Source organism: Protopterus annectens, chromosome 2.part1, assembly GCF_019279795.1.
Source record: "Protopterus annectens isolate FY-2018-M chromosome 2.part1, PAN1.0, whole genome shotgun sequence".
In the NCBI taxonomy this organism is placed as follows: domain Eukaryota; kingdom Metazoa; phylum Chordata; order Ceratodontiformes; family Protopteridae; genus Protopterus; species Protopterus annectens.
In genome coordinates, this window is record NC_056729.1 from 1691796606 (window position 1) to 1691820155 (window position 23550).

Here is a 23550-nt window from a genome sequence, read left to right on the forward strand (position 1 = left end):
GCTATGGAAAGGATAACCATGGACCTCATAAATAAAGAAATTGGGGACCTAGAGACACTGGATCCTACCCAGTTCGGCTTTGTTAAGGGCAGATCCTGCCTCTTAAACCTGGTTGATTTCTTTGAAACAGTCACCAAGGCCACTGACGAGGGGAAGGTGGTCCACACAGCCTACCTGGACCTCGCAAAAGCCTTTGATACAATACTCCACTCGGGCATTATAGATAAGCTCAACAGCTTAAATATAAACCCCTATATGTCACTAGATGGGTTGCAAACTGGCTCAAGGACAGAACCCACATGGTTAGAATTGCTGGAGCCATGTCAGACTCCAAACCAGTTACAAGTGGCGTCCCACAAGGCTCAGTCCTGGGACCTCTCTTGTTCAGTATATATTTCTCGGAGGTACAGGCCAACACGGAAGGACTGTGGCTGACCAAGTTCGCAGATGACTGCAAACTGGGCGCCATAATCGACTCTCCAGCCGACACAAGCATCCTCCAAAAGGGCCTCATAGAAACAGACAACTGGTGCCAGAGCCATGGCCTCAAGCTAAATGCCAAAAAGTGTATAGTCATCTCCTTTGGCAAAAACGAAGTGCCCACAAATTACCACATAGGTGGTAATCCATTAAGTACAGAAGAAGTAATTAGGGACCTGGGGACCCAAGTTGATAGCAATCTCTCATTTGACAACCACATGGCCAAAGTGGTTAGAAAAACATTTTATATAGCCCACCTAATCATGAAGGGATTCACATTTAGATCAGGGGAGGTCATCGTGCCTCTTTACTCATCCCTCATCAGGCCCATAATTGAGTACAATGCCCCTTTTGAGATGTACCTTACCAGACACCTGCAGCAACTGGAAAGACCCCAAAAGTACCTCACCAAGAGGATCAAAGGGCTCAAACAGATGCCATATGCTGCCCGGTTAAAGAAACTCCAGCTCTACTCAGTGGCATACCACCTGTTCAGAGGCGATCTGTGCCTGACTTATAAAGCCATGTCCAACCCGGAATTAATGGACATGCTGCACCTCAGAAAATCCAAATCCTATCGAGCTACATGCTCGAGAGACTTGAACCTCAGCACTGAAATAAATAGGACATGCTGGAGGGACAGATTCATAACCCAGAGGCTCCCTTCACTCTGGAATAAAATCCCAGTCCAGGTTAGGCAGAGTCCCTCATTGACTCTCTTCAAGAGGAATCTTGATGAGTGGATGGGCGATCGTAGGTTTACCCCGGGTATGACTTCTGTGTCACTGTTAGACAGAGGCACAGTATACTAACCTCAAAAAAAGGGCATAGCAAAATTAATTTAAAATGGGTGGCGAAAGCCAAACACATTCTGGCTAGGCTTATAAATGCCCTAGGGCAGATAGCCTAGTATGAACCTATGAACCTATAATAAACAGAACTGAATCAATATACCAGGAATTATTACTGCTTGGAAACTACCTCTTATGCACTTCCCCAAGAATACCCTTCAGAAAAAGGGACTGGCATTTTAATTACTTGTTTTTCTCTTTTAAAACTCTATTTCACAAAACTGGTTAAATGACAAATCTCTCAATTAGAACAATTTTATGGAGGTAGCCTCAAAATATTTAAGACAAATTTTTTACCCAAGGTATGCAATAAATGTAGCAGATAAGTGCAAAACTGCATTCAGGATATTAACCTAATCAATTACTAGTTATCACAGTTTCAGTTAAAACAAGTTTTTAAGAAAACAGTTTTATCATCGCAGATTTAAGTGATCTGGTAATTTCAGCTTAATCAGAGACGACCATCATCAGTAAAATCTTTCACTGACTTATTACATCCTATGTATATACTTACTTTTTTTTGGTTTAGACTTGTGCTGTTGGTTAACAGACGAGGGAGAGTTTATGTTTTTTAAATGTTATTTGAAGTTAATTGTACAATTTTTATTTGAAGTTGTTTGTAGAATCAGTTGCTCTTCGATTCACCTTGATTTTATGTATATTACTGTTATTTATCCAGGTTTATAAACATACTATTTTTGGAAAAGATATCATGCTTAATAAAGATGTTTAAAAAAAAACAGCTAACTTAACAGTCTTTAAAATGGCAACACACCTTCTCAACTTTCCTTCAGGTTCCTGTAAGTGTCCCCCAAAGCTCAATTCTTGACCCTCGTCTATTTAGCACATTTACATACAAGCTTCATTCAGCTGCCAAACCCTCTACCTTTGCGCAATACTGCAATGACTTCACTCTTGTTCTCCAATGCAAAAAGTCTTAACAAAACTTCAATCACCAAGCATCCTTTCTGTCTGTTGAATCCTGGCTAACCGACGCAAGTCTGCTCTTAAACCCTAAGAAAAGCAAACTAATGTTATTTACACCCAAACAATTCTCTGCCCTGAAAACACTTAATATTGCATCTGCCAATAACAGTACCACAGAAAAGGTAACCCACACAAAACTACAAGGTGTAACTACAGATGAAAATCTGAAATTTGATTAGCACATACAGCAAGCCATTCTCTGTTGGTCAAACCCATACCTCAAATCATGTTTCCTTTCTCTTACGTGCTTCAGCCATATTTACAAACTTGCAAACCAAACAACAATTTAAGTTAGTGGCACATACAACAAAGTAGCAGAAATGTACTTAAAAAATCAATACAAACCTCATCTTAAAAATAGCCACGTTAAAATAACCACAATGATTAGAACTATGACAACACCTAATCTATACACATCTAGTCACGTTATGTAATTTTATCTACAACCCGATAATTGCTCATCCCTAAGAAAAAATATCCTTTGACAGTATTCACCATGTAGAGTTTACACTTTTGACCACAATGTCGAAAATGCTACAGATGCTCTCTATTCCAGCTATGTCACCAAAGTTTGCATGAAGTTACAAGGTCCACTAAACAAACAGACAAATTAAAAGGCTTTAAATTAAATTAAATTAAATTAAATTAAATTAATTAAATTAAAACCACACCTGACCGACTCCTGGCCATGCTCATGTAACTCACCAGGCTAATGCAGATCTTTAAGCTATTAAAATGTTTATAAGGCCTCCGTTTATCCTCACATTCCTCCTTTTTCCCTTCAGTTTTCTTAAACACACACTTTTCATTCTCATTCGTCCTTGCCACCTCTTCCTACCTTTTCAGCTTTGCTTATTTCCCCTATACTTCCAACTGTAAGCTCAAGTTACGCAACTTCAATGTCTAACAAAATGAATACCACTGTAAACGAACTTTAAATATTGACATCATGCTCCCTTAGAATTCTATGTTCTACACCATTACTATTAATACTATATAGGGGATAAAAAGAAGGGAAGTAGAAAAGGGGAAGAGCAAATTATATTGCAATAAATGGGGTGTTTCATTAGAAACTGTAAAGTAATGGACCATTATTGTATGTTGTCTATTTTTTACTGTGGTATTTGCCTTAAAACTTTATGTATTAGAACATAACTGGATGCATTTTTACTCTCAGTGTTTAGGTGCTTTTCTCCCCAGGTTTCCCCTGAAAAGGATCTTTTCTTGCCAATATGGACTATCCCTGCCAACATACATAGATAAATACATAAATAAATGAATGAACAGACAACTAAGCAAATATATCTCTCTACTAAACACAATGCTCATCTGAACAGTAAGAAAACTTTTCCAACAGAATATTTAACTGGATTGAGCTCTGTAACATGCCAAAATCCACCAGCCTAATGACAAAAACAACATGGTGCCTGCTCTGTGAAATGTGACACATAAGCCCTAAAATGGTGGAGGGAGACATAGGGATGTTAGGATGTTACCTGTGTAAAGTCTAAGGAGCAGATGTCCACCCAGCCTAGATGGGGAATATTGTGGAGTTCAGAAGCCGGACTGGTTGGCAGCCCTTCTTGCAGCTAAAATCCCAGTAGTAAGGACTAATGCAACAGTGATCTACACAAAAAATGCCTACAGTTTTTAGTACTCACCATGATTGCAGATGTTTCAACACAAGCACCACGGCTGCAGTGCATTCTTGACAAACAGGGATAAAGACGCAGGCAAACATCAGTCTTCCTGCAAGACCTGAAAGCAGGACGAGGTTACACCACTGGCCATCTGCCATGTGTCTGGCAGACAGGGAGTGCACAACCTGAATAACATTCTTTCTGGAACAGTAAAATGATGTTACCAATAAATATTCATGTTTCTGATGTAACTAAGGCCTAAACAGTACAAAGATTTCTACCCACAAAGCACCCAGTGCAACAGAAAGGCATGTAACGAATGTTAGCAAAAACTGTGCCCAAGGTCTCTTGTACTGTATTAGACACCTCAAAGAATTTTTTTTTTTTTTTTTTTGCTCTTTGAAAGACCTTGCCTGATGATACCACTATCAGCACCCAATCGGACCATTCACTCTGAGGGGACAAAAAAACAGGCATTCCAGGCTAAGCGAGATAGCTGCTTAAAGAGATCAGGGATTGATAGAAAGCAACGTCAAACATCTTTAAAGGCAGATAGAAAGCAACGTCAAACATCTTTAAAGGCAGTGGTATATGGAGGAATAACAGATCATCAAGGGTGTTCTATGCCTCACAGCTCCTTTTTCTTAAACTGTTCCTTTAAGATATTAAGCTTGTGTACAAAACATACATCCTCATGAGGGGACCCAGAGGACAATGTGCCCTCAGTGTCTGTCACAGCCCAGAAGAGACAAACGACAGCCCTTGTCAGCCCCTCCCAGTCTGATGACCATTCTCCTCTTCTTTCCCTCCCAATCGCAATGTGGATGGGTCCTTGTTGATTGGGTATGTGGGAATACTATGCAAGACTGCCACAACACATCTTTCTATGAATGTTTGATGATCAAAAACAGAAAATCTCCCAGGTGCTTCTGTAGCTGACATCTGAGTCTCAGATGTCTGATCACCTGGTGCTTTTCACCAAACACATACACCATAGTCTTTGCTTAGCTTATTCAGCAACATCTTACCACCTGTAGTCTCTACCACATCGGCTGCCAATTCTGCTTCAAACAAGGGGGCAAGAGAGTGAAAAGTCTCCTCAAGAAGGGTTGCCATGTTCTGCTGAACACCTTCTGAAGATGCCTAAGAACACGCATCCAGTTGTGAGCCTGTGTCATCTCTCATAAGATGTGTAAAATTAGACAGATACAATTGCAGGTCTGATGTAATTGCATCTTTAGTTGCCAAACGACCTTTTCTCAACTCCCTCCTCACTAGGCACCTTCTTTAAAGGTGTAATACATTGTGATGGGAGAGTAACAGCAACTGTGCGTGCACACACATATACGGTAAAACCCCTACGCCATGAGGGAGTGAACCACTTTGCCCATGGATGCAGAAGGTAAAGGACTGGGAAGAACCTCTATTCAAGTCCATAAGGCCTGTGTAGTCCGTTGAAGTGCTACCGATATGTCAGGACAAAAGCAATTGTACATCTTTTGACATTTTTCTGTGATTTTCCAAGGGACTGTGAAGTTCCTTAGATGTTCTCTACTCTTACTCATTGAGGTAGAAAAGGATGCCCCCCTGGGTTAGGGCCAAGAATATTTATGATGCTTCACAAAGGTCCTAAGGTTCCCAATTCCTTCAAGTGCTTATTAAAATATTTTGCAATGGTCACCATTCTCTAATCTTGTTTCTCTCCTACACAATACACACTATAAATGTTGGCCCTTCACAGAGGTCAGTCTGCCATGCAAGTATATTTTGTTAAACTTTTCCAGTGATCTAAGAGTACTCAATCTTTGGGAGCATTCTGGGAAGAGGCCAATGGACTGTGAAACAAAACAGGTACACATTTGGTTTAGTGTTAAAAAACAGCTGCAGACAGCGTGGCTTGCACACACTTTTACTGCCAGATTTCCTGCAGACAACCACATTCAGCAAGGAAGCTTTGACTTGGGGCTTATCCTATACTATTCATGAACTGTATCAATGAGCGTTATGATGAACACCTAAACAGCTTGCACCAAAAGGCTGGGTAAGACAGGATGGCAAACTGTTATCAGCTACCTGCTGAAACAAAAAGATCCTTCAGTGTTAAAACCTTATCCAGCCCCTAACATCATTATACTTTTACCATCTCAGTGATAACATTTTGTAATTTGTAAAGACAAATTCTCTCCACACCTTGTTAATGCTGCCTGTGAAGCAATAACTTAAAAAATGTTAACTTTCTCAAAATCATATAGTTTAAAGCCATGTACTTCAAAGATATGAAAATCAAAACAACATAATTCAAAGCATTGTGAGAAGAATTAGGCATGCAAAGAAAGCAAAATAAATATTTAAAATGCATACATGTCAAATGAAACTTAAAACGTGAAATGAAATTAAATTTCAATCACCAAATGGCCTTAAAAATGTGGGCATTTAACAACACCTATATCTACTACAGATGCCATTTAGAGGAAACATAATTACTGAATTTAACAAAAAGGAAACTTTTCGTCTAGAACTATGGCAAGGCAAAAACAGCACCCTAGGAGAAAAAAACCCAATTAGTACATGGATCAGACAAAGACTAGCTGCACACCAACTCTACATGTGCATTGCACACAAGTATGTCATGACACAAACAGTTGTGATTATCAGTACACTTTAAAAAAGAAGTTATGTTCTTACCATAATGTTCCATGTGGAGTGTTCATCTCGCCTTTGTTCTTACACACGGGTTCGGAGCCGATCCTCGGCTCCGAGTTGGCCGCATAGCAAAGCTCTGCATCTTAGAGAAGATCGAGACCAGGCTATATCCCACAATCCTCCCTGCTATTACTCAGATCTAGTTTGCAAGCAAACCAGACTAACAATAACCCTGAGGTGCTAAGGCTACATACTGCCACAAAAAATTTCAGAGACACCATCTCACTGACAAATTAACTACGGGTAACGAAATATACCCGGAAGAGGTAAAGACATGTGGACCAGACTCGAGTCCTACTCGTTCTTCCAAACAAGTGAGGGAGGGAAGGGGGGGAATGTAAGAACAAAGGCGAGATGAACACTCCACATGGAACGTTATGGTAAGAACATAACTTCTTTATGTGAGAGTGTTCAATCTCGCCGTTTGTTCTTACACACGGGTAGCGTCCCTAGCTCCGTCACCCTGAGTTACTCATGGAAGAACGTTCCTGAGCACAGTGGAACCAAAAGATGTCCTGTCTTTGGAGGCTTTGTCAACCCTATAATGAGCGATGAAAGTATGTGGTTTAGACCACGTGGCTGCTGCACAAATCGTGTCCAAAGGCAGGCGAGCTGCATGAGCCAAGGAAGTGGAGACGGACCTAGTAGAATGGCCTTTTGGTTTGGTGGGCAAGACCTGATTTGACTTAGAATACACAAAGGTTATACAATCAGTAAGCCATTTAGAAAGCGTACGTTTTGTAACTGCCATGCCCTTTTTACAGTCTGCAAATGCAACAAAAAGTTGATCTGTTTTTCTGTAGTAGTCTTTAGTCCTGTCTAAATAAAACCTGAGCTGTCTGTGGACATCTAACTTGTGCAACATATATTTCAACTTGCTGGTATGGTTCTTGAAGAAAGTAGGGAGTTCAATGGACTGATTAATATTTATGACAGAACATACCTTAGGAAGGAAGGAAGGACAGATTTGTTCGTAAAGAAACTCTATCTGGGTGAAAAATTAAGTAAGGCGGTTTAATTGACAGTGCTTGCAGCTCTGACACTCTCCGAGCTGAAGTAACCGCTACAAGAAAAAGAGTCTTCCAAGACAGAAACTTCAGGAGACAAGAAGAGGCTGGTTCGAAGGGTGGTAACATTAGTTGTGACAACAACAAATTTAAATTCCATGGGAATAAAGGGTCTCTGACGGGCGGTCGAAGATGGAAGGAACCTTTCATAAAAGCCTTACAAAGCCTGTGGGACATAATAGAAGAACCGTCCTCCCCAACATGGAAGTTGGATATAGCAGCCAACTGCACTCTTAGTGTGGAAGTAGAGGCTCCTTCGTGGAAAAGGATGGAAAGAAATTCTAGAACTTTATGTAAAGGAGCAACCAGGGGGTCCAAGTGTTGACTAGATGCCCAGTACACAAAGTGTTTCCATTTACTCTTGTAGAGTTTTGTGGTGGAAGCCTTATGAGAGGCAACCAAAATGCGCTGAACTGCCAGAGAAAGTAGATCAGACCTGGCTAGGTGGGGAAGTGGAGCAGCCAAGCTGCTAGTTTGAGGGATAGAATAGACGGGTGAGGAACTCCCGACGAATGTGTCAGTAGATCTGGTACTGGGTCCAGGATCCAAGGTTTCTCTGTTTGATGGGCTCGAAGAAAGGGGAACCATATCTGTCGAGGCCAGAATGGGGCTATGAGTATAATTGCCCTTTCCAGATTCATGGCTTTCTGAAGAAATTTGGGAATCAAGGGGGTAGGTAGGAATGCATATAGGAGACCCGGGGGCCAATCGTGTATCAGTGCGTCCCTGGGGACATCCCCTGGAGGGGGTAGAAGGGCAAAATAGCTTCTGCATTTGGTATTCATCGGGGAGGCGAATAGATCGCAGCAAGGCTGGCCCCATTTGCGGAAAATTCTTTCCGCCACTTGTAGTTTGTGGGACCACTCGTGAGGTAACAGAATGGCTCTGCTCAACCTGTCCGCAATGACGTTGGATGACCCCGGGATGTGCGTTGCTATCAGAAAGCGACCCGTGGACTCTGCCCATTGCCAAATTCTCATGGCCTCTCTGCATAATGGGTAAGATCTGGTTCCCCCTTGTTTATTTATGTAAACACCAAAAATACGAACTGGGTAAAAACACACAAAAATGCCACGGAAACCTTGCTCCAGATTGAAAAGCAGCTGCAAATAAATGGAACCTGCTCCAATGCCAAATGAGATTCTTAACGCAAAATTTATTAATCAACGTTTTCGCCTTGTAAAAAACCAAGCTTCATCAGAGAACAATACAATAGTAAAATACTTTTCTTTTATAACACTTTACAGGAAGTGATGTCAGTAAAAAGTAACAGCTGTTTCATCTTGAACACCAAGATTACGTTGCCACAAAAGTAGTGTATCAATTTAAATGCAAACACATTCATATAATTTTAATATTACAATTAAGTACTAGAATGATTATAAAAACACGTATAATACGCTTTCCTTCTTAAAAATACAATACCACTTAAAAGGTCGACTTTACTTATTAAATATATCAAAGAAAAATATTATTTTCTAAACCATTAATCCTTGTGTAAAAAAGAGGGGAAGGAATACAGTATGGTATAAAGACTAAGTCAACTATTAATGTTTCACATAAACATTATGGTCACTATCAATAACTGATATTTAAAATATACTTAAATGTACTAAAATAATGCAACATTAAGAAGTTATGGGAAATTATAAAAGCGTTTCGTTCCTCTGGGCGTTAGTTAAAGTGCTTAAGTAACTCCTTAATTTCAAAACTGGTAAAATGTTGCAACTTTCATTTAACAGGGTAATAAAATGAGTCTGTCCTAAATTGCCATTCCAGTTCTAAGATTTCCAATAATAACTTAGAAGGACCACCTCTAACAGTCTGTTTCATTTGATCAATTGCCATGTATGAAAAGCTGTGGCCTGGATGGTCAATGATATGTTTGGCAAGAGCGTTATTTACGTTTCTGTTGTTAATAGCGCGGGGGTATGTTGGTACATACGGTCGGCGTAATCTGCGATCCGTCTTTCCTATGTAGAAAGGCGGACAACAAATCGCGACGTAAACACTTTCACAGTTGAGAGGTTTCCTAATATCAAACTTTTTTCCTTTTACTGTGAATGTCTGGCCAGACTTTGTTTTGTAACATCTATTGCAAAAGCCACATGGGTACATGCCTAATCTTTTATTGTAAAATTTACTTGGGATGTCTCTTTGTAGTAACTCTTTCAAGTTATTGTTTCTTTTAAAAACAAATGTAGGGGAATATCCAAATTTCTTAATTAAAGTGGGGTTACTTAAAATAAAATCCCAATTCTTCCGGATAATTGCTGTTATCCGACCTGAGTCAAAACTGTATGTAGTCACATAACAAAGTGTGGGGTCAGAAAAAATGTTAGACAACAATAAATTGTCACTTACTATCGAACTTTCTGCAATGGGTGGTAAAGAACTGGTGTTATTTATAGTGTTGTTCAAACTTATTGTAGACAAAATTGGACTATAAAAACCTTTACTTCTCTTCAGTTCAACTTCATTAAAAATGTCCTTAATAAATTTCAACGGGTATTTTCTCTTCAAAAACATATCCGTTAACAAGTCACATTCCTCATAAAATATTTCCATCGTACTGGACATTCTTGCGGCCCTAACAAGCTGTCCCTTTACTACAAACGGCTCCAACAATAATGTTAAATCGTGACGCTGACTTTAAAATTTACAATTTTACTGAATTTAACTTAGCTGAGGAGCTTATAGAATTATTAGCATATGGGTATACATTTGTACCTAGCAAATTTGGTGATGTCTCAAAGGAATTGATCAATTTGAAGTGTTTTGTCCGAAAACTTAACCTGAAATTGTATTTTAATAGTGAATCTAGCAGTCAGGACAGTTTTCATTCTTTGGTACTTCCTAGTGTTTTTAACCCACCATTGCATCCTTCCTTAATGCATTTTGAACAAGCTTGTGAGGTTGACTTGAGACACCTATTTAATAACAGGTTAAATAGAGATTCATCTTTTAAATTTAACACTACCAAAACTCAACTCCAAATGTTAGATGACCTGTGCAACATGCCCGTTAGGCTCCTCAAACCCGATAAAGGGGGTGGATTGGTGATATTTGGCCAAGACATGTATACTGAAAAAATGTACACTATCTTAGAATCACCAGCGTATGCCGAAGCTTCTCTCAACGAGATTCAAGGAGCACATAACAGGATGAGGGGGTATTTCCGAGACTTATACCTTGAGGGTAAAATTAATTTGGACACTTTACAACTATATTGATATAACACCCAAAAAACCTACCTTATATTCGGCATACCAAAAGTACATAAAGACTTGGTAAATCCACCGATGAGAGCCTTAATTGATGGAAGGTCATCTATGACCTACTCTTGCGCCAAGTTCCTTGATAGCCTACTGTCTAAACACTTAGTCCATTTTCCTGTAATTTGTAAGGACTCATGGACCTTCTTAGACCACCATCAATTAAACCCTTCAACGCTGAGGTTAACTTCCTCACCGTTGACGTGGTTGATTTATACACCTCAATTCCCCATCAAGAGGCCCTTGAATGGATAGCTCTTCTATTAGGCGAATTGGGTGTTTCAATAAATGAGATAGATGTTATCACAGAGTTATTGGATATCGTGTTATCTTCGAACTATTTTATGTTCGATAAAAAATACTTTCTGCAAAAACAAGGAGTTGCTATGGGCTCTCCTTTGAGAGCGTAGTAGCAAATTTTTACATGAGTTATTGGGAAAAACATTTTGTTTTTTCTTCACCAGAATTAATGGCACTCATTAGATATTACACACGATACCTAGATGACATTTTTATTTTATTTGATGGCAATGAGACACAGGCTGATACATTTGTTACCACTATCAATAATACTTCAGAATTTCTTAAATTATTTTCAACATCCAGTATTGATTACTTGGATGTTAAATTAACTAAAGGATTTGAATCTTTTCTTTTCGTCCTCAAGATACATAGAAAACCAACGTACTGTAATTCATTCTTGCATTTTTCTAGTCATCACCCTATGAAACAGAAAAAAGCTGTAGTAAAGGGACAGCTTGTTAGGGCCGCAAGAAATGTCAGTACGATGGAAATATTTTATGAGGAATGTGACTTGTTAACGGATATGTTTAGAAAATACCCGTTGAAATTTAAGGGACATTTAATGAAGTTGAACTGAAGAGAAGAAAAGGTTTTTTAGTCCAATTTTTTCTACAAATATAAGTTTGAAACACACTATAAATAAAAGTTCTTTACCACACCATGCAGAAAAGTTCGATAGTAAGTGACAATTTATTGTTGTCTAACATCTTTTTTTTGACCTCAGTCGGACAATACAGACTACGTGTTTAAGATGATTGTTTTAATTAGACGAATTATTATTAAGAATTTTAAATTCTTATTTTAATTAATTAAATTATTAAGAATTTGGAATAAGAATTATTTAAAAGAAAAAAGAAAAAAACGAGATATAGTAAGACCTACCAACAATTTTTAAAAACAATAAAAGAAATAATGGCAGAACACCATGTTTTTGGTAAAAAGTGTGATAAAAGATAAAGTTCACACAAAGAAAAGTAAAAAATATTAAGAAATTTATCAACTGTGAAAGTAAGTTCGTAGTTGTAAGTTCAGTTAAGATTCAGTGTTCGCCGCTATCTGCATACATCAAGACGGATCAGATAGATTAAAGTGATGTAGACCGACTGTCTCTGCTTATTAACAATAACACTGACAAAACCGGCTATTGCTCAACAACGCCTTCTATAAATAGCATACAACCATTCATCAGACAGCTTTTCTTAATCACCAGATTTCAAATGAACAGCCTGTAAGAGGTGGTCAGATTAAATTATTGGATTCAACTGGCTTTAAATTTAACTGAGACTCTACCCATTTTTTGAAAGTGTTTATGAATTGCAACATTTTCATTATGGAGTGAATTTTAGGGTTTTTATGACGTTAATTTTAATTTCAGACATTTTTTTTTATAATTTTATAACTTTTAATGTATATTATTTTTTTTTTTATTTATATTTATATAATATTTATTGTGAAACATTAATAGTTGAAATTTTTTTTTATACCAATAGTTGACTTAGTCTTTTATACCGTCCTTATTCCTTCCCCCTTTTTTTTAATAATATTTTTAATAATAATATTTTTCTTTAATAATATATTTTAAGTAAGGCAACTTTTTTTTTTTAAGTGGTATTGAAAGAGGAAAGCGATTATAATTTATTTATTTTTAATTCTGAAATTAAAATAATAATTAATAATAATGTGCTTGTATTTAAATTGATACACTACTTTTGTTGAGGTGTAATCTTGAAACGGTGTTCAAGATGAAACAGCTGTTACTTTGACATCACTCATCACTCCTGTAAAAAAAGAAAAGTATTTATTGTATTGTATTGTTCTCTGATGAAGCTTTTTTTTACGGCGAATAAAACGTTGATTAATAAATTTTGCGTTAAGAATCTCATTTGGCATTGGAGCAGGTTCCATTTATTTGCAGCTGCTTTTCAATCTGGAGCAAGGTTTCCGTGGCTTTGTTTGTTTATTTATGTACCAGACTACAGACATGTTGTCTGTCTGAACTGCTACTGTTCCTAGAGGTAGGAGGGTTTGAAAGTGTTGCAACGCCAAGAACACCGCCCTCATTTCCAGAACATTTATGTGCAGGTTGTACTCCATGTTGGACCATTCCCCTTGGCTGTTCTTCCCTGAAAAAGTCCCCCCCACCCTATCAGGGAAGCGTCCGTGGTTATAGTGGCAGTCGGATTTGGTAGAACAAATGGACAACCCATAGTGAGATCCTGGCTGGACACCCACCATGAGAGGTCTCGCTTGCAAGAATCTGTTATCAGAATCTTGTACGTTAGGGGTAACTGCTGGAACGACCACTGCATGAACAGCAGCCACTGGAGGAGCCTCATGTGCAATCTTCCCATGGGAATCGCAATCAGGGACGCTGCCATGAGTCCCAAAACCTTCAATACCAATTTGGCCGGGGCTTTCCTGCATTGCAGCAGAAGAAAAACCTGTTCCTTGAGGGATGAAGCCCTTACTTGAGGGAGCTTTACCAATGTTAAGCGTGTATCTAGGTCCGCTCCGATGAATGAAATATGCTGTGAGGGCAGTAAGACAGATTTTTTGAAGTTTATGGAAATCCCTAGGTGGGAACAAAGGTTGACTGTATAGTTTCTTGCTTGTATGAGGAGACGCTCGGTGGTGGCGGTGAGGAGCCAGTCGTCCAGATAGGGAAACACCCAGAATCCTAGACATCTCAAGTGAGACGCTACCACTGCCATGCATTTGGTGAATACCCTGGGGGCTGAGGTGAGCCCAAAGGGCAGGGCTCGAAATTGAAAATGACTGGCTCCCAGCCGGAATCGCAGGTGATCTCTGGACGTTCTGGCCATCTTGATGTGGTAGTACACGTCCTTGAGATCTATCGAGCACATCCAGTCGTCCTTCTGCAAAAATGGAAGGATCGATTGAAGCGTGACCATCCAGAACTTTTCCTTCTTCACGAAGGTATTGAGATTGCTGAGATCCAAAATGGGTCTCCAGTCCTCTGTCTTTTTCGGAACTAAAAAGAACCTTGAGTAAGTTCCGGATCCTTTTTTGGTCCGCCTGGACTGGCTGAATGACTTTTTTTGAGCAGCTTTGAAATTTCTATTGCTGCTTGGCCTCGCAGACGGGGTGGCACATCTGGAGACCTTCTTTGTTGGGGTGGAGTTGACATAAGGGGTATTTTGTATCCTCTGGTTACAATGCTTTTTACCCAGGAGTCTGAGGTGAGAGTTTGCCAGGCCTGTGGGTATAAAGCCAAGCGACCCCCGACTGCCTCCAGAGCAGGACAGTGGGCCCCCATTCAGGAGTGCTGGAAAGGCTTACCAGGGATAGTATCCCTGTCGCCTTGGTTCTGCGGACCCCCTCTGCCACCAGGGCGGCGTCTTCCAAGTCTGCCCCCCCCTCTGCCTCTGGGGGGGGGTTCACTCTGTGTGGCCTGGAAAGATCCCCGAGTTCTACGGAACCACATTTTTCTGCGTCGTTGCCCTTTGGGGTACGGTCTGGATGGAACAGAAAAACGGACTCCGACAGCAGAGTCTTTCCTTCCTGCTCACACCGAGTTAATGTCTCTTTCACTTTGGGCCCAAAAAGAGTGGCACCATCAAAGGGGGTGTTGGCGAAAGAAGACTTGAAGGCTTCCGCAAAAGAGCACAGCCGCATCCAGGATTGTCTTCGTAGAGCAATCGCTGAAGCTGCGGCCCTACTCGACCCTTCAGCCGCATACGAGATGAGCCTCATAGACGAGTTCACTACGGAGGTAAGGGTGTTATGTTGTGCTGTTACCTTATCTGAAACAGCAGCATCTGTGTTACCCTGGAGGGTATCTCTCAGCTCCTTGATGAGATCCCTCTGTAGTCGTGTAAAATGTGTCAAATAGTTTAGCGAACGCATGGAAAAAGTCGCTGAACTAAAAATGCGCTTCCCGTATCTGTCCATAGTCCTAGAATCCTTATTAGGAGGATGAACAGAAGAGGAAGACTCCGACATCTCCTTTTTAGTGGCTGCGGCCACCACCATAGCGTCAACCGGGACTCCTTTTGTGAGATAGGTCTTGTCCTGGGGAGCGGTAATAAATTTACTTGGTTTTCGAGGGACCGGTTCCACTGTGTCCGGTGTCTCCCACGCCCTTCGAGCAATCAAATCCATTAACTCATCGAAGGGTGGAGTAACCCAGGCGGTAGAAGGTTGAGCACCAAATGCCTTCAGCAACACCGACTCGTCCTCAGTGGGGGCTAGGGACTGCCAATCGCCCCTCTGTTTTAATATCTCCAAGATGTCCGCAAATGAGACATCCTCGGAGGGGGATTTTGGGGAGCCCTCTGACTCATCCAAGTCAGTGTCAGAAGTTAGAGATTCCTGTGGGGAGTCTAAGTGCCTCCTCTTGCGCAATCTTTTCCTCGGGACCTCATCGGAGGGAGATTCCGGTGAGGCCTCCGAGGAACAGGGGGCATCCTCCAGGGATGGCTGAGACAATGGTGCTCCACGCTTTGGATGTGTCGTGGGAACAGAAACAGAGAGCGGCTCCTTAAGGGAGGGAGAAGACGTGTCCGATGAAGTGGTTGTCTGTGTAGACGAAACCTTCCTCATAAGGTCAAAAACCCCTGAACCTCGGGTCGAGGACTCCCCTGGTTCCGAAGAACAAGGAAGAATCCGAGACACGGGGCCCATGGGTCTCGACCCCGAGGACGGAGCCGAGCCGAGCCGATCTGCGCCGAGGCCCCGAGAGGGAGAGTCGGAACCGAAAGGTCGGTACGACTCTCGGTCCCGGAACCAAGGAGAGATCGTCGACTCCGCAACTCACCTATCGGTTCCAATGGAGTCGAGGTAAATTGTGTCAATCGTGCAATGGACGGTTTCGGCACCGAGGGCTCCACTATCATCGGCTCATCCTCTTCCGGCTCGGAAGACTGGATGGGTCTCGAAGGAGGACCTGTTGGAGATAAAGGAAGGCCTTCTAGTTTCGACACCAACTGGGAGGAAACTGCAATCAATTTGGAAAGGGCCATGTTCTCCATAAGTTTCTGTACGACACGATCCACATCAGTATCAGATAATGGTCTGGAAGATCGGGTCGAAGGGGCCGAAGATGGCACCGACCGAAGAATAGACGGTGGCGGTAGCTCCGACACCGGTTCCAAGACCTGGGGCTCAGTGAGAGACAAACGTTCGACGCTCGGCCCCGAAGTCTGTGGAACCGGCGAACGAACTCTAGAAGATGTACTCGGAGCCGATGACATGGGCTCCGACATCTTCGACCCCTTCGAAGACTGAGAAGCCTGGTCAGACTTGTCCAAGGCCTCTTGAAAGGCAGGCTTAAGAAGCCCCCTGTCAATAAGTTTCCTGCGTCTATCTGCCATGACCCTCCCACTGAAAGAATGGCAAATAGAGCAATCCTCTTGCAAGTGGAGAGGGCCAAGACAGTAGACGCAGGAAGTGTGGTTGTCAGTGATGGACAATTTCTGTCCACACTGACACCTTTTAAAACCAGACTTGGCTTTTTCAGATAATAATTTTAAGTTTAAGAGAATTTACAGTTAAGTAAGGGTAGGCCCCAAAGGGAAACCTATAAAAACTAACAACAATATACACACACACACACACACTATAGTATAGAAAAATAAAATATCAAAAAACTATAGGAGTATAATAACTTTTGAAACTAAGAAAAAGAACTATCTTATCTGTCTAACAACAAATCTCTGGTCTGAGCTCTCTGTAGCGATGTGACCCGCTGCAGCGGCAAACTAGATCTGAGTAATAGCAGGGAGGATTGTGGGATATAGCCTGGTCTCGAGCTTCTCTAAGATGCAGAGCTTTGCTATGCGGCCGACTCGGAGCCGAGGATCGGCTCCGAACCCGTGTGTAAGAACAAACGGCGAGATTGAACACTCTCACATCTGCAAGTTGTGCATATAACTGTGAAAACTACCACTGCTCAGTACAGCAATTTATACAGAAATCTGCAAACCCTTATATTTAAATGCAAGACAAAAATCTGCACATGCAGTCTTCCAATGTACACAGTACATCTAACGTCAGATCACTAGCTCTTCTGGTCACTGGCTATTCACAAGACAATCTGCAAAAGTAAAGCTAAGAAGGAACGCACAATCGACAAACACAGGACAAAAACAAGAAGCTTGTGTACAACAGACTTTAGAACTATTTACATTAATAAATATGGAAGCTTGACAAGACAACATTAACATTAGTTTATATGCAAACAAATGTATTTTTAGGTCAAACTACAAAACCTTCTAAATGAGAATTACCTTGCCAACAAGCTCCAACCACCAGTTGTGCTCCCAGCTTTGAAGGATGAAGAGGATAATCTTCTGTGACGAGGAAAGGATCATAGGAGACACCATCAACATAAAGCGTTACAGCAGGAAACTCTGTGTTTAGCACGTAATGATGCCACTCTTTGTCACAAACCTACATAGCAGAGCCAAAAGAATGCATTACCAAATAATTAAATTAAAACATCTCACAATAGTCAGATTTGGAAATCAAAACCATGCTTAATTTTTTTCCAATCACATACACTCACATGTACATATAAAAAATACCTACATGTGTGCTCATAGGTAGTTACTGGCCATGCGGTCAAAACAAATACTGAGAAGCCTGTCTCAACTTCCCATCTGCCCTACAGAGTTCCACTGCAAGCAAATGGAGGCTGAGACAATCAAACCCTAGACTACAGCAAGTTAACAGCTCATAGCCTTAACATTTTTTTTTACTTTATCTGTGAAAAGAATGCTTTGGGGATAAAATACTTGGATAGGTGCATCAGTAAAAGTTTTGAATATAAGAGATTCAAGTCCAATACTTATAGGAAAGAAACATTTCCCAACAATTATGTACATTTTTCAAGATGAGAGAAATTTGGTTAAGGGGTAGAAAAGACTGTCCTGGCTGGTATCCAGTGATGAAATATTTTCTAAAGAACTGCAAATGCTTAAGGGTATGTTAACATAGAGGATACCCTGACAGGATATTGGATGAGACTGAGGAAGAGATAAAGGTTTCATATGACCATTTTTATACAAACCTATTTTAAAAAAGCTTTAGGAGCAACCAAATCAACACAAGGTCAGATTTTACAAAAGATCACAGTTGAGCTATTCTGCTCCTATACAACTGTAGGTGTAGGGAGGTAAACAAGTGAGTACCAAAAATTGGTCTTCAGTACCTGGGTTGAGGGGCTACTGGACAGACTTGTACCAGAACCAAATTTTGTGTTTAAAAAGAGCCCAAAGTTGAAGATGGTACTGAAAAGGGGTAACAAATCGACACTATGTGACCATTCAATAAACAAACAAGTGCATGAAGAACTGCGACTCCTACTCTTAATGTAGACTTATGCTGGACAGTATTAATCCAAAGAAAATGTGCTGAGCAACGGAGCAGAGATCCACAACCAATCGGTTTAAACAGTTTTATTCAAGCCACCAAAAAGCAAACAAAAAAAAACAGTTGAACATAAACGCCTTAGCTTGTAACAATGCGTTTTCGTCCTGTTAAATTAGACTTCATCAGATGACCACAGTACAACCATGTATTTCTCATATTTGCATTAAAAAGAAGTTATGTACTCACCATAACATTCCATCTGAGTAGGTACTTCATTTGTCTGCAACCTGTGGGTATCGGATCCGACTTCAGATCCAAGCCGGCAGCTTACCAAGCTCCAAGATCCGAGCTCCTAGCTCCTCCCCCCTACCCATAATCCCCTGTTACCAACCACATTACCTCAGATCGTTTTTTTTTTGCCTTACCAACCTGTAAACCTGAAATATCAACTGCAAACGTGATCAGAAAATCCCGAAAGGTTCGGGGGATGGCAGGGGGGGTCAGTTGCAGACAAATGAAGTACCTACTCAGATGGAACGTTATGTTGAGTACATAACTTATTTATCTGAAGTAGTTACTTCATTTGCTCTGCAACCTGTGGGACAGAGTCCCCAGCTACCTTATAAGAACCTGGGTGGTCCTTACGGAAGGATATTCCGAAGCACCGCGGAGCCAAAAGAAGCCCTACTTCTCGAAATCACATCTAATTTATAATGAGAAATTAACGTATGAGAAGAGGACCAAGTAGCTGCTGAACATATGTCGTCTACTGGAACCCTAGACCAGAAGGCTGTTGAGGTGGCTACAGATCTTGTAGAATGAGCATGGATATTAACCGGGGCTGGTTTGCCAGACGATATATACCCCTGAATAATACACTGGCGAATCCAATTTGCTACAGTGACTTTGGAAATGGCTTTACTCATGGCTGATTTTGCATACGAGACAATTTGCTACAGTGACTTTGGAAATGGCTTTACCCATGGCTGATTTTGCATACGAGACAAATAACTGGTCTGACTTGCGAAACTCTCTAGTCCTATGCAAGTAGAAACGCATCCAATTTGTGTAATGTGTATTCTCCCTTGTTCTGAAATGTGGGAAAAAACACTGGTAGATTTATCGATTGATTTATATTTGCTTCTGAAGCAACCTTAGGCAAGAAAGACGGGTTAGTCCTGAGGGACACGCTATCTTTTGTGAAAGATAAGGTAAGGAGGCTTCATACACAAGGCTTGTAATTCTGAAACCCTTTTGGCCGAAGTAATAGCCACTAAGAAGGCTGTTTTCCATGACAAGAACTTCAACAGAATTGAGGCCGCAGGTTCGAAAGGTGGACTCATTAAGGCTTGCAAGACTAGAGTGAGGTCCCATGGGGGAACCACAGACTTTATCAGTGGATTTAAAAGGAAGATGCCTCGTAAGAAGGTTTTGCACAACTTTGTAGATGCTAAGGAACTTATGCCATCACCCACATGAAAATGGGAGATGGCCGCCAATTGTACCTTAACCGTAGAAGCGCTTGCTCCCTGTTGAAAGATTAATGAGAGGAAGTCCAGGATGGTCGGGATAGGGACAGTAAATGGGTCCAAGCCCTTATCTTCGGCCCAAATGAAAAAACGTTTCCACTTACTGTTGTAAAGTTTTCTGGTAGATGGCTTATGAGCCGCAACCAGAATGGCCTTAACGGGAGATGAGATACCGGGAGTCCTAACCATTAATGGAACTGGATCAGCCAAGCCGCAAGCTTGAGGTTGACCAGGCTGGGCAATCCGCGGGATGAGATTTCAGTTCTGGACTGGGATCCAGAATCCACGGAGGAGCCACACTGTGAGAACGCAGAAAGGGGAACCAGATCTGCCGAGGCCAGAATGGGGCTATGAGAATAACCTCTGCTCCCCAACCGACAGGCTTTCTGAATGAACTTCATCATGACAGGAAGGGGAGGATAAGCATAAAGGAGCCCGGGAGGCCAAGCATGGACCAGAGCGTCTCTGGGGGTTTCCCCTCTGGGGGGAATTATTGCAAAGTACTCGCTGCATTTTGTGTTTAAAGGAGAAGCAAAAAGATTGCAGCAAGGCTGACCCCATTGTGGAAGATCTGTTTCGCAACAGATGGATTCAGAGACCACTCGTACGGAGTGAGAAGCACCCGGCTTGTCCGCTAATATGTTGGATCGTCCCGGGATGTGCGTTGCTACCAGAAAACGGTTGGTGGAGATCGCCCATTCCCAAACTCTCATGGCCTCTCAACACAGGGGGTAGGATCTGGTTCCTCCCTGTTTGTTTATGTACCAAACTACAGAATGTTGTCTGTCTGAATCGCAATAGTCCCCAGGGGAAGAAGGTCGTGGAGAGCTTGCAAAGCCAAAAGCACCGCCCTCATCTCTAGGACATTGATATGCAATGTGGTCTCTAGGGAGTCCACGTGCCTTGAACGGATCTGCCTGAACAATCCCCCCCCACCCGAGGCGAGAAGCGTCCATGGTCAACGTGGCTTCGACCGGGGGGATCACAAACGGCCTCCCTTCTCTGAGTTCCCGCGCATGCAACCACTAAAGAAGGTAGTCCATGCAAACTCTGCTCAGCGGTATGGGCGTGTTCAACGGGTGGAGCAAGAGGGACCATTGGACTTGAAGGGTCCATTGCAATATTCGCATTCGCAGGCGGGCATGGAGGGAAAGACCGATCGCGGCTGCCATAGAACCTAGTGTCCTCAGGACTAACTCCGCTGGAGGAGAAGGATTCCGGAGAAGGGCTAATACCTGATAAGACAAGCTGTTCAGTCTGACTGATGTTAGGGTAGCTCGAGAGATTCGAGTATCCAACCTGGCCCCTATGAATTCCAGGGCTTGAGTGGGGCACAGGCAGGACTTCTGCAGGTTTACTGAAATGCCTAGGTTGTGGGCTAGAGTCAGTGCGTAATCTCGCTACCGAGAGCGGATGCCTGTTGGTCGCGGTAAGAAGCCAGTCGTCTAGGTACGGGAAGACCTGAATGCCCTGAAGTCTCAGGTGGGCAGCAACCACCGCCATGGCTTTGGTGAACACTCTGGGGGCTGAAGTGAGGCCGATTGGAAGAACCCTGAATTGATAATGACTGGCTCCGAGCCAGAAGCGGAGAAACCTCCTGGATCGTCTGTCCATTAAAATGTGGTAGTACGCATCCTTGAGGTCTATGGAACACATCCAGTTGGTCTCCCGCAGAAGGGGGAGGATAGATTGAAGAGTGACCATCCGGAACTTTTCCTTGGGAATAAACAGGTTCAGAGCGGAAAGGTCTAAGATGGGTCTGAGGTCCCCCGTTTTCTTTGGCACCAAAAAGAACCTTGAGTAATAACCCAATCCGGACTGATATGGGGGGACGTGCTGGATGGCTCTTTTTCTTAGCAGCTTTAAAATCTCTAAAGCCGCCGCCTCCCTCTGATCGGGTGGTACATCGGGGAGGTGTCTGGTTTTGGGGGGAAGATTTAGGAAAGGAATGAAGTAACCTATGGAAATGATACGGAGCACCCATCGATCCATTGTAAGGGACTCCCAGTTTGACAGGTGCTCCGTCAACCGCCCCCCGACTGTCTCCAGAGAGGGACAGTCGGGCAAGCCCTCAGGGCTGTTGCGCGGGTCTGTCCGAGAAAGGTTCTCTAGACCCGAAATTACGCGGCCCCCCTCTGCCTCTGGGCCGGTGTCTACCTTGTCCTCCTCCTGCCTCTAGAGGACGAGTGGTCTGCAGCTGGATGGGATTGCTGAGACTTGCGGAATCACAGCTTCTTTTGTCCCCTCGGATTCCTGGAAAAGGATCTTTGGGGGCTAGAAAAGCGGACTCCGACGGCAGACAGCATCTTCCCGTCCTTTTCGCTTTGGACAAGCGTATCGCGAACAGTCTTGCCGAAAAGAGCAGAACCGTCAAAGGGGGCGTTCGCGAAGGACGCCTTGAAGGGATCCCTGAAGTCGCAAAGATGGAGCCAAGCGTGACGCTGTAAGACGACCCCTGCTCCGCTGGCTCTAGCGGCTCCCTCTGAAGCATGAGTGAGGAGCCGCATAGACGTATCAGAGATGGATTTCAGAGTGGCCATTCGTGTTGTAAACACATTCCTGTCTCCGACCGACATGGACTCTGGGGGGGCTGCAGCGTATTCCTTGATCAAGTCTCGCTGTAGCCTGATGGTATGTGCCATATAGTTCAGCGCCCTTATAGAAAAGGTCGCTGAAGCAAACATCCGCTTCCCAATCCAGTCCAACACTCGAGATTCTTTATCTGGCGGGTGGACCAGAGAACTCTCCTGAGCGAGTTCTTTCTTGGTGGCCGCCGCCACCAACATGGCATCAACAGGGGATCCTTTGGCCCATGATTGCCTATCTGTGGGGAGGCTTAGTATTTTGTCGGGACGCCTAGGTACTGGCTCCACGGTGTCAGGCTCCTTTCACGCCCTGGTGGTAATTAAGTCCACCAGGGGGTCGGCCGGAGGGGACACCCAGGAAGTAGATGGGCCTGCCTCAAACGTCTCCAGGAACACGGATTCATCAAGGGAAGGTTTTTGGGCAGACCACCCCCCTCTAATACGCAACATTTCCATGATGTCTCCAAAGGAGTCATCTTCAGGGGGTGACCTTGGGGAACACTCCCTATCATCTAAGTCCGTGTCAGTGGTAACGGACTCGGGGGAGTCCAGGTGCCTCCTTTTACACCGACGTTTCCGAGGAACCTCCTCGGTGAGGCTATGTGAAGAGGGCTCGTCCACGGGTTGTTGTTCCTCAACAGGAACTAGCTGGAGGGCTTGGGCAGGCTGTCCCGATGGTCGGATGATGGAAGACAGACCCTCATACAGTGGGGGTATGGGTGGATCCAAAGCCTGAACCAGGGATCTGGAGGATCTCGACAGTACCCTCTCCACTACCTCAAAAGCCGAAGGAGATCA

The 23550-nt window shown here is 42.7% G+C and overlaps 1 protein-coding gene across 1 annotated transcript in view; it reads right to left on the bottom strand.

Annotated features, from left to right (window-relative positions):
• CLSTN1 (calsyntenin 1) overlaps positions 1 to 23550 on the bottom strand; it is a gene marked incomplete in the record, with an annotated part of 1072885 nt that overhangs the window by 549348 nt on the left and 499987 nt on the right. The window contains 1 exon segment of the mRNA XM_044063129.1: positions 17555 to 17717. Within this exon segment, the coding sequence (XP_043919064.1) occupies positions 17555 to 17717 (163 nt within the window).